The sequence below is a fragment of the Pituophis catenifer genome, unplaced genomic scaffold (assembly GCF_029215685.1).
Source record: "Pituophis catenifer annectens isolate HBS135680 unplaced genomic scaffold, rPitCat1.0.hap2 SCAF_6, whole genome shotgun sequence".
NCBI classification, from domain to species: domain Eukaryota; kingdom Metazoa; phylum Chordata; class Lepidosauria; order Squamata; family Colubridae; genus Pituophis; species Pituophis catenifer.
This window is the reverse complement of record NW_027256886.1, coordinates 3,156,108-3,168,607: the sequence shown is the minus strand read 5'-3', so window position 1 is coordinate 3,168,607 and position 12,500 is coordinate 3,156,108. Positions and strand designations below refer to the sequence as shown.

The 12,500-nt window shown below is 41.9% G+C and overlaps 1 protein-coding gene across 1 annotated transcript in view; it reads right to left on the bottom strand.

Annotated features, from left to right (window-relative positions):
- Positions 1 to 1,538: 1,538 nt before the first annotated feature.
- LOC139318309 (cytochrome P450 2J5-like) overlaps positions 1,539 to 12,500 on the bottom strand; it is a 29,883-nt gene continuing 18,921 nt past the window's right edge. Inside the window, exons 5-7 of the mRNA XM_070945702.1 lie at positions 7,414 to 7,601; positions 2,967 to 3,108; positions 1,539 to 1,729 (exon numbers count right to left, since the gene is read on the bottom strand). Coding sequence (XP_070801803.1) covers positions 1,539 to 1,729; positions 2,967 to 3,108; positions 7,414 to 7,601 — 521 coding nt within the window. The remainder of the gene's footprint in view (positions 1,730 to 2,966; positions 3,109 to 7,413; positions 7,602 to 12,500) is intronic.

Genomic DNA, 12,500 nt, shown 5'->3' with positions numbered 1-12,500 from the left:
AGCATGTGATCGACTGAGGAGTGAGGGGATGGTTTTGGGGGTTTTGATTTACTGAGGGAAAACCTGGACCTCTCAGATTCGGGTTTTCCCAGATGTGCCAGTTTACCTATTCTAGTAAATAGAACTTTGAAAAATGCTTGCTTCAGAGTTTTTACTTGGAGTTGGAGTTTTTTTCTGGAACACTGACAGACTCAACGGTTAACCACCGATGTACTATTCCGGCTACTCTTATTACAAACATGAGATCATAATGACCTCATGTAGCAAAAAGACATTCGATGTTTTCATGGTTGGATCTAAAAATTGATGTATAGAACAGTAAACCAAAAAATGTATTGATCTCTATCAAATCCACATCGCGCAGTTTCTGGTGGCAAGCTGTTCCGCTGGTTAATTGTCCTCACTGTTAGGAAGTTTCTCCTCAATTCCAGGTTGCTTCTCTCCTTGGTTAGTTTCCAACCATTGTTTCTTCTCCTGCCCTCTGGTGTTTGACTGTACTACAGCAGTCAATGTGAGAGATCTAGGTTTCTGCTTCTGGGGATGGACAGAAGCAGGTCAATTGTAAGTGTCTGCCTCAGCTACCTTCCCAAGAAAGTAAAACTCTTGAAACCGTTTGCATTTCAAAAGGGATTTTTACTGAGAGATAGCAATTGCAGAGAAGTCAGGCGGAGTCTGAAATTCAGGCACAAAGCGTTAGGCTAACTTTTCCCCCTTCCCCCTTCCACCCCAATACCCCATGTCCATCCGTAGCCAATAATATGCCACAAAGGTGTTTTGGAAATCGCCGAGGCTTGATCGGAACACGGCGACCTTGGATACCCGGCCCGAACTGGTTCATAGGGAGTCACTGCAGATAGTGTGAACTCCCTCTCCCTTTAAGCCAGGGGTGTCAAACGCAATTTCATTGAGGGCCACATCGGGGTTGTGTTTGACCTCAGGGGACTGGGGTGGGTGTGGCCAGGGTAGGAGTGGCCAGATTGACATCACTCGTGTCGGCAGGCACCTGTGGTGGCCTGAGCACTTTGCCAGTGAAAATGGGCTCCCAAGCTCCGTTTTCGGCTGCGACGGCCTTCTGCAACCCTCTGCCAGTGAAAATGGGCTCCCAAACTCCGTTTTCAGCTGCGACAGCCTCCTGCAACTCTCTGCCAGTGAAAATGGACTCCCAAGCTCCATTTTCGGCTGCGACAGCCTCCTGCAACCCTCTGCCAGTGAAAATGACCTTCGTTTTCGCCGACAGAGGCACTACAGGCCTTGAGTTTGACACCCCTGCTTTAAGCTCCCTAGCTACAGCAAAGTTAAAGCATGCAAACTATGCGGCCCACGATGCCTCCCCCCCCCGCCGCCCCAAATCCTGAGAAATGCTGGGAGGAGTTATTCAGCAAGATCTGAAGATTGATTGATTCAACTATTGGTTCATTCAGGAAGATCTTGAAGGTGATCGATCCTACAATCATTTATGGGATTATAAGTGGACTATCTTGAACAAAGGAGAGATCATAACAGGTAATAAATGAGAACTCTCTTGATATCTGTCCATATTATGGTGTCTTGATACGAGGGAGAGCACAAATCTTATAAGGAGCAGGATGCACAGACACGCCTAAGACAGATTTTTCACTGAGCTTTTCCACACCCTCTGGTGGCTCCAACCTAAATTGCCTCAGCAGATTGGTAAAATTGTTGAAGAACTCCGTCTTTGCCAGGATTTCCCCCAAGCAGGCCCGAACTCCTGGACAAAAAAAAAAAATGAAGGAAAAACAAATCAGCAATAATCCATTTTGCCTATCCATTAAATATTTGCTCCATGTTTGTGTGAATTTGAACCTGGTTTAATTATTATTATTATTATTTTTTTAAAAAAAAAATTTTTGATGAATCTCTGGCTCTAAACTCATTTTTTCATTCCAGGTTTGTCTTCCCATAGTACCTCCTACCCTACTTCACCTGACTGAACTGGCCATGATTAGGAATATTATCATTAGCTGGGTAGGTGCATTGCAGAATCTCTCTGTTTTATTGACTTTGGCTGACATCTGCTGGTAACTGTTTGTAACTACAATTCCTTTTTTTCTTCCTAGATCTTTTTTTTTTTTTAACTTTATAATGATTGCGCATAAAGTTTGAGGAGATGTAAGAAGACTGTCCATTGAGTAGCCTCTTGAGAAGAATAAAGAGAAAATACCAATAATGATAGTTACCATAATGACATCAATCTTTGAGAACCTAGGACAGGGATGGGTTCTAAATTTTTTTACTACCGGTTCTGTGGGTGTAGCTTATTTTGTGGGTGTGGCTTGGAGGTCATGTGACTAGGTGGGCGTGGCTAGCTGGTCAGAGTCATTTCTGGAAGGTCCTCGCACTTACAACCAGTCCTCGCACTTACGACCCGACTCATTTGTTTGCTTTTAACACTGATCAGCTGTAGGACGGCCCTTTGAAGCCCCGCGGCAAGAGTTTAAACAGTTTTTTTCCCCTCTAGTCATCAGCTGGGACTCAGGAGGCAGCAATAGATGGGGGTGGGACCAAATAAAAGGTAAGAATAATGTGGGGGGGTGGGGGGGGCGGGGGGGAGAACTGGTTCGGTGACGTCATATCGTCACCGCTACCGGCTCGGCCAAACCGGACCGAACCGGGAGGAACCCACCACTGACCTAGGACCTAAGTTGGCTTATTCACTGGATTCTAAACTGGATGTTACTTTTTTTTGTCATCTGGAAGAAAGGTTGAAAAAAAAATTGACAAGATGGATAATTTTGCCCCAATTTAGGGAACACTAATACTTCCACTGCTTTTGAATTCTGTGCTGCCTCCTGTGTTTTTGTGCCTGAAGTGTCCACCATAAATTCAAACGGTTGCAAAATGACCAATTATAAGGTGAGGACTACCTGTATTTCTGTCTCACTATAGCACCCTCTTCATAAATTAAGCATCATTTGGCAATCACAATTACTTTTCTAAAAAATTACCTGCTCCAAAGGGAAGAAATGCTTCTTTTTCTACAAAATTCCCTGCCTTGTCCAAAAAATGATTTGGATTGAACTCTTCAGGTGCTTCCCAGCATTCAGGATCCAAAAGAACGGAACGTAAGTCTGGAATAATGACAGCACCCTGTAAAGAACAAATTAACACACTGAAACATCTAGACAAACCCAACTGTTTCTGGTGTTGGAAGAAATTTCCCCGGTTCATTCCCAACTGGGACACACCACAGACACTGAGAAGAAATGGATGCAGAAGCCAGCTGCCATAAAGTGGAATTCTTTTAATGTACCCTGTTTCCCCCAAAATAAAACATCCCCTGATAAAAAGCCCAATCGGGCTTTTGAGCGCATGGCAATAAGGCCAAGCGTTTATTTCAGGGTTCAAAAAAATATAAGACAGGGTCTTATTTTCAGGAAAACATATGCGATAAAATAAGCCTCTCCCCGAAAATAAGCCCTCCCCGAAAATATTTAAACACAGAGCTGGAAATCAGGTAAGACAACAAAAGGAGCCCCATTCGGTCCACGCCCCTTATTTTCACTCCTCGAAAATAAAGCCAAGCACTTATTTCAGGGTTCAAAAAAATATAAGACAGGGTCTTATTTTTCGGGAAACATGGTACTTCCCACACTGGCGATATCCCATTTTTGTTCCTTATGCTATTGAACTTCATATACATTTAATTTCGAACACACTAGAAGATATAGCAGATTTTGAAATTAACAAACGGAACCTGTTCAGATTCAATCCAGTGGTGGAATTCAAATATTTTTACTTCCAGTTCTGTGGGCGTGGCATGGTGTAGCTTGGTGGGCATGGCTTGGTGGGCATGGCAGGGAAGGATACTGCAAAATCTTCATTCCCACCCCACTCCAGGGGAAGGATACTGCAAAATCTCCATTCCATGATACTCAGCTGTACATTTCCACCCCGGACCACCCCAATGATGCCCTTGACGTGATGGCCCGATGCCTGGAGGCCGTGCGGATCTGGATGGGGAGAAACAGGTTCAGACTCAACCCCTCCAAGACTGAATAGCTGTGGTTCCCAGCATCCCGATATAGCCAGCTGGTGCCATCGCTGACTATTGGGAGTGTAACTCTGGCCCCCACAGAGAGAGTTCGCAACTTGGGAGTCCTGCTGGATGCACGGCTGTCTTTAGAAGAGCATGTGACAGCCATGGCCAGGGGGGATTTTTATCAGGTTCACCTGATCTGCCAGTTGCGGCCCTTTTTGGATCAGGACTCCCTACGCACGGTCAGTCACGCCCTTGTTACTTCCTGTCTGGACTACTGTAATGCTCTCTATATAGGACTCCCCTTGAAGAGCACTTGGAGGCTCCAACTGGTCCAGAATGTGGCCGTGCAGGTGATTATGGGAGTGACATGGTGCTCCCATGTAACACCTCTCCAGCGTGAGCTGCACTGGCTCCCGGTGGTCTTCCGGGTGCGATTCAAGGTGTTGGTTACTATCCTCAGAGCGCTCCATGGCTTAGGACCTGAGTACTTACGAGATCGCCTTCTGCTACCGATAGCCTCCCACCGGCCAGTACGTTCCCACACAGAGGGACTCCTCGGGGTGCCGTCGGTCAAACTATGTTGACTGGCGACTCCCAGGGGGAGAGGGGGCACCTGCCCTCTGGAACGAATTGCCCCGGGATTTACGGAGGATCCCTGACCTATGCACCTTTCGTCGTGCCCTCAAGATGCTGCTGTTTCAACAAGCTGGGCTGGCCTGAATACCAAGATCAATTTTAAGTTATATGGGTTGTCTTTGTCTTAATTGAAATGGGCCAAATTATTTAATTCCTTTTAAACTGTTTTAAATTTTATATGTGTTCGTTTTTAATTTTGGCTGTGCACCGCCCTGAGACCTTCGGGAGAAGGGCGGTATAAAAATTAAATAAATAAATAAGTAAATAAGTAAATAAATAAATAAAATTCCCACCCCACTCTGGGGCCAGCCAGAGTGGTATTTCCCGGTTCTCCGAACTACTCAAAATTTCCGCTACCGGTTCTCCAGAACCTGTCAGAACCTGCTGAATTTCACCCCTGATTCAATCCCTTTTGTAGCAGATGCATCTACTAAATGTAGATTCAGTAGAAACAAGTTAAATAATTTGCATTGTTATGTAATTATGCAAAAGAGATCAATTTAGATTTGGCAAATGTAACTGGTTAATTAAGCATACATTATTGCAACTCCGGATTTTGTTGTTGTTTATTTCTAGCCAAATCCAAATCTATTTTTTTTTCCCGCTGTGATTTTTCTTTACCCTTAGAACTAAAAGTATTTATATTTATATAAACATTTAATTTAATAATTACATCCATTTAAGTATTTTTACTTGCTTAAGTATACATTTATTTAATTACATGTTTATACTTAAGTATATATTTATACCATTTAACTTTCTTTCTCCAAACTAGGGAAGGATCTTCTGAAGCTTCTCATTAAGTCCCATCACCTGCTGATCATATTTTGCTTTTCTTTTGAAGGATTGTAACTCACTCTGCTTTTGCCCACCTCAATGAATATTGCAGAAGTATCTCTCCACATGGAGAAGAGGGGAATTGAATTTATCTGGTGTTCCCAAAGAGTTATAGGGCAGAGCTCTTTTTTTTTTTTTATGTATTTTATCATTATTATTTAACAGACTCAAATCCTTTGGCCACCTAATGAGAAGGAAGGACTCACTGGAGAAGAGCCCAATGCTGGGAAAGATGGAGGGCAAAAGAAGAAGGGGATGGCAGAGAACGAGGTGGCTGGATGGAGTCACTGAAGCAGTGAGCTTAAATGGACTCCTGAGGATGGTAGAGGACAGGAAAGCCTGGAGGAACATTGTCCATGGGGTCACGATGTGTCGGACATGACTTCGCAACTAATAACAACAATTTAACAATAACAGAGTTGGAGGGGACCTTGGAGGTCTTCCAGTCCAGCCCCTTGCTCAGGCAGGAAACCCCCTATCATTTCATTCAAATGTTGTTCAATCTTTTCTTAAAAACTTCCAGTGTTGGATCACCCACAATGTCTGGAGGCAAGTCGTTCCACTGATGAATTGTTCTAACTGTCAGGAAATCCCTCCTTAGGTGATCCTGAGGACACAGATGAACCTCCCGGTGGCCTCAACGACTCTCTAAAAGGATGCAAACGACCAGCTGCAAGGAATATAAACCCTTCCATTCCACACCATCTAGTCAGAGCTGAAGAAACTTCTTGGATGAGAAGCTGTGGTGGGATTCAGCCAGTTCGCACCACTTCAGGAGAACCGGTTGTTAACTTTCTGAGCAGTTTGGCAAACTGGTTGTTGGAAGCAATCATTAGGGCAGAAGAACCGGTTGTTAAATTATTTGAATCCCACCACTGATGAGAAGCGAAACGTCTTCAAAGAAAAACAAGAAAGTCTAATTGCCTCTTGGCGGAAAAAAAGCACCTTTTTTTTTCGCCAAGAGGCAATTAGACTCACCAGGCAATTAGGCCTGGTGGCGTAGGTGATTAAGCACTGTTACAGTGCACCAGCTGCTTGCAATTACTGCAAGTTCAAATCTCACCAGGCTCAGGGTTGACTCAGCTTTCCATCCTTTCTAAGGTAGGTAAAATGAGGACCCAGTTTGTGGGGGCAATAAGCTGACTTTGTATAAATATACAAAAGTATGAAGGCTATTGCTTAACGCATTGTAAGCCGCCCTGAGTCTCCGGAGAAGGACGGCGTATAAATAAAAATAAAAAAAGAAAAATTAGTTCTAGGTTGCTCCTCTCCTTGATTACTTTCCGTCCATTGCTTCTTGTCCTACCTTCAAGTGCTTTGGAGAATGAGTTGTTTGTAACAGCCCCTTAGATTTCAAGCGTGGTCTTACCAAGGCATTAGAAAGTGACATTAACAATTATTATTTATTTTATTTAAGTCCACTAAAAAAACAATATGCCTTTAGTCCTTCATGGTATGGATCCAAGCTATCTGAGGAACCATCTCCCCTCAATGTTCACCCATGCCAGCAAAAGGGGCATACCAGTGGTGGGTTTCAAATTTTTTTACTACCGATTCTGTGGGTGTGGCTTGGTGGGTGTGGCATGGCTTGGTGGGCGTGGCAGGGAAAGGATACTGTAAAATCTCCATTCCCTCCCCACTCCAGGGGAAGGTTACTGCAAAATCCCCATTTCCTCCCGATCAGCTGGGACTTGGGAGTCAGAAAATAGATGGGGGCGGGGCCAGTCAGAATTTTTACTACCGGTTCTCCGAACTACTCAATTTCCGCTACCGGTTCTCCAGAACTGGTCAGAACCTGCTGAAACCCACCTCTGGTTCATACAACACATTAAGCCCAAAGTAAATAAATCAGAAAATGGGAGCTCAGTCACGGAGTTCCTGCATGGGAATGGAGCCCGTACCCTGCAGATCCAGTAATTCAGAAAATCTAAAATTTATACCTTGGGAATGAGAAAACCATTCAGATAAACATCCTGTACACATTGTCTGGGAAGCCCAAATAGGAAGGAATATTTTTTCCGTATGATCTCATGAATGACTGCATTGGTGTAAGGCAGTTGGTTCCGCTCTTTGTAAGAGATTGAGGGCCGAGAACCAAAAACTTCATCCATCTCCTTGTAAACTTTATCTGAGAAAAAAGGTGAAAATGTGAATTTCATTTCACAACGTTCTGTTTATTTCCAACAAGAAATAACATGAAGATTGAGAGATATAATCCATATGACATATATGACTTGGTATGATTGCCATTAAGTGTAACAGAAAACCTGAATATCGATTGACCTATAGTGTAAAATAAAAGATTCGACAATTGAATTGACCCCTGACAGAGGCAAAACAAGTCTTGGATTTTGATTCTGTTTCATTTTAGCTTGCTTTGAGATCAGTGATAGATAGATAGATAGATAGATAGATAGATAGATAGATAGATAGATAGATAGATAGATAGATAGATGATTTGAGAGAAAGATGATAGAGAGAGAGAGATGGATAGATAGATAGAGATACCGTAAATAGATAGATAGATAGATAGATAGATAGATAGATAGATAGATAGATAGATAGATAGATAGATCGATAGATGGATGGATGGATGGATGGATGGATGGATGGATGGATGGATGGATGGATGGATGGAAGGATAGGATAGGATAGGATAGGATAGGATAGGATAGGATAGGATAGGATAGGATAGGATAGGATAGGATAAGATAAGATAGATAGATAGATAGATAGATAGATAGATAGATAGATAGATTAGATATGATAGATAGATAGATACAATAGATATGATAGATAATGATAGATAGAGATAGATGATGGTTGATAGCTAGAGATGATAGAGGTAGACAGAGGGAGGGAGGGAGAGAGAGGAGGGAGAGGGGGGAGAGAGGGAGGGGGAGAGGGAGTGTGTGTGTGTGTGTGTGTGTGTGTGTGTGTGTGTGTGTATTTGAGTGGACCTTGGAGGTCTTCTAGTTCAAGCCTGTCACTGCGTTTTTTGTATTTACCAGATGAGCTATTATTTTTGGATTTTCAGACTTACAGTAGTTTGCAAAGTTTCTTATCAGTAAGCTAACTACGCATGTCTACATTCCTTCACTTTCTTCTAACTTTCCTTTGTTCTCCTGCCAGGAGAGGTCCAGTAGGAACGTTGCCAAGATGTAACTAATTAGACTAGTGAGATGTTTTATTTTCTTTATAACAAATAAATGAGTTTTTCTTAGAAAATATATCTTCGGGTTTATTTTCTTGCAAAAAGTATACACAAGGAAAATGCCACGATTCACCTCTAACTCAGGCAATTACCCCAGGATGGGAACGGGGCTGATTGCCACTCTGACAAATCCCCTGCTCAAGCAGGATACTTTATATCATTTCAGACAAATGACCATCCAATCAAAAATGAGCCGAGGTGGCGCAGTGGTTAGAGTGCAGTACTGCAGCTACTTCAGCTGACTGTTAGTTCAGCAGATCAGCAGATCAAATCTCACCAGCTCAAGGTTGACTCAGCCTTCCATCCTTCCGAGGTGGGTAAAATGAGGACCCAGATTGTTGGGGGGCAATATGCTATTTAGTATACTGTCTTTGGTGTAAGCCGCCCAGAGTCCTTGGAGAGTGGGCGGCATAGAAATATGAATAATAATAATAATAATAATAATAATAATAATCATCATCATCTCTTCTTAAAAACCTCCAATGATGGAGCACCCAAAATTTCAGGAGGCAATTCATTCCACTGGTTAATTAATTAATTAATTAATTAATTAATTAATTAATTAATTAATTAATATACCGCCCTACTCCTGAAGGATTCAGGGCGGTGAACAGCCAAACAATTAAAATACATAGATACAAAATTTAAAAACAAAGTAAAATCGAATTGAACAAATTTGGCCCAAACAAATTAAAACCCCAATCATTTAAAAAAAACCAATTAAAATTTGCGTAATTAAAAAGAGGGAAAAGATTAGGCCAGGCCCGCCTGGTGGAATAAAAAGGTCTTAAGAGCGTGGCGGAAGGTGCTCTATTGCTCCAACTGTCAGGAAATTTCTCCTTAGTTCCAGGTTGCTTCTCTCCTTGATTAGTTTCCAACCATTGCTTCTTGTCCTGCCTTCAAGTATTTTGGAGAATAGCTTGACTCCCTCTTCTTTGTTTGATTTGTATTTATTTGTATTTATTTATTTTCGCCAAGCATGTATTAGGTAACAGATACAAGTATAAACATGATTATGAATACATGAAATGGAGACGAATAAAAGGCAGCATTAGGACAGGGACGTTGGGGTGCTTATGCACGCCCCTTACAGACCTCTTAGGAATGGGGTGAGGTCGACAGTGGACAGTCTAAGGTTAAAGTTTTGGGGGTTTGGAGAAGAAACCAGCAACTATCATATCATCCCTAGTCCTTTTCTTCATTAGACTAGGCATATCCAGCTCCTGCAACCATTGTTCATGTAAAGAATAAAATAAAGGAGAATTTTATTACACAAAGTAAAATTTTGCCTTGACGATTTAATATTGTATATTTGTGCATTTAAATCTATGTCACTGCTGTTGGATAGTGCAACAAACAGCCCTAGAATTGATGATGAGGATTTTTTTATTATTATTTATTTATATGCCTCCCTTCTCCGGAGACTCAGGGCGGCTTACAATGCGTTAAGCAATAGCCTTCATACTTTTGTATATTTATACAAAGTCAGCTTATTGCCCCCACAAACTGGGTCCTCAATTTACCTACCTTAGAAAGGATGGAAGGCTGAGTCAACCTTTGAGCCTGGCGAGATTCGATCTTACTTTAATTGCAGACAGCTGGTGTTAAATTACAGTGCTTCTGTCTGTTGAGCTATCCAGGCTCAACATTGAATTGACGAATAGCTTCTGGCTTTCAGGATCAACAATCAATAATAAGCAAATGAGTAGCCAAGTGTCTAAGAAATATACCATAAATTAGCACTTGCTAGAATAACAATTAAGGCCTTGAAAAGGGATTCAGATGGTGGTATTCTTTGTCACTACAAAGATCAGAAGCATAGAAGCAATATTTTTCCCTATAACACTTTATGGAAATGAAAGTTGGGCTTTGAGAAAATATTAAAAGCATATTTTAATATGAGCCATGGTGGCACAGTGGTTAGAGTGCTGTACTGCAGATTACTTCTGCTGACTGCCGGCTGCCTGCAATTTGGCAGTTCAAATCTCACCAGGCTCAAGGTTGACTCAGCCTTCCACTCCTTCTGAGGTCAGTAAAATGAGGACCCAGATTGTTGGGGGCAAGAGGCTGACTCTGTAAACCACTTAGAGGGGGCTGTAAAAGCACTATGAAGCGGTATATAAGTCTAAGTGCCATTGCTATTGCTATTGATGTTATTGAACTTTTGATGTTGGAGAAAGTCCTGACAATACCATGGGATAGCCAAAGAAAATAAATAATGAATCGTCAAACAAGTCAGCCCAGAGTTTTCACTCAAGGCACAAATAACCAGGTTCAATTATAATCCTTTGAACACATGAAAGGTGTTGGTTATCACCTTTAAAGCACTCCATGGCATAGGGCCTAGCTATCTTCGAGACCGCCTGCTGCCACCGACAATCTCCCATCGACCCGTGCGCTCCCACAGAGAGGGCCTCCTCGGGGTGCCATCAGCCAAACAGTGCAGGCTGGTGACCCCCAGGAGGAGGGCCTTCTCTGTGGGGGCACCTACCCTCTGGAATCAATTGCCTCCAGAGATAAGGAGAATCCAAGACCTCGGTGCCTTCCGCCGTGCCCTTAAAACCTTCCTTTTCCAGCAAGCCGGGCTGGCCTAATTTTTTAAGTGTTTTTAAGTGTTTTGTTTATTGTTTTTAATTAATGGGGCCAAATTTATATATGTATATTTTAACTGTATTTTAATATTTGTACTTGATGTTTTTACTAGGCTGTTCACCGCCCTGAGTCCTCAGGGAGAAGGGCGGTATACAAATTCAAAATAAAATAAAATAAAAAATAAAATATAAAACTTTGAACATATAAAACTTTGAACATATAAAACCATTCTATAAAAAAATGTTGAGACTCTAGAAAGAGTGCAGAGAAGAGCAACCAAGATGATTAGGGGACTGGAGGCTAAAACATACGATGAACGGTTGCAGGAACTGGGCATGGCCAGTCTAGCGAAGAGAAGGACCAGGGGAGACATGATAGCAGTCTTCCAATATTTGAGGGGCTGCCACAGAGAGGAGGGGGTCTGTTGCAATATTTTCAGGATCAGACTCAATAATGATAATAAGAGTTAGAGGTTTAAATATATTTCTCTTTAATTATAACAGGCATTCTATATTCACTGAATATTCACAGATAGAAGCAAGGAAAATGGTGAAGGTGGCTCCTTATATATACAAGGGGTGGAGCCAAGAATGGGAGTGGTGAATTATGAATACATTAGGAACCAAAGAATAAGTTAACCCCCGATGTCCCATAAATACATTATTTACACATTAGGGAATAAGGCATTTACATCTCACAAATCCCCCTCTAAATGCCGGTTCGCTATACAACACCAATTACATTCAGATTCAGGACAATATAAGACATATAATTTTGATGTTAAATATTTGTGCTGTTTAGAAGGTAAAGGCTTCGTCAATATGTCAGCTAATTGTTCAGAGGTATCACAATGCACTGCTTTGATAAATCCATCTTGAGACAATTGTCTCACATGCTTAAATTTTATATCTATATGCCTGGACCTTTGTCCAATGGCATCGGATCTGGATATTTCAATGGCTGCTTTATTATCTTCATGCATAACAAAAGGCAAAGCAGGTTTTTTCCAAACATCTGAAATCAAATCATTAAACCATACAAGGTTATTTGCAGCTTTGGACAAACAAACATATTCCGCTTCTGTGGTCGAAGTGGCTACCAGTTCTTGTTTACCAGTGTACCAGTAAACTGGACAGTCATTTAATAGAAAAATATAACCAGAAGTGCTCTTTCTGCATGATATATCTCCAGCCCAATCCGCATCTGCGTAACATGTAAGTT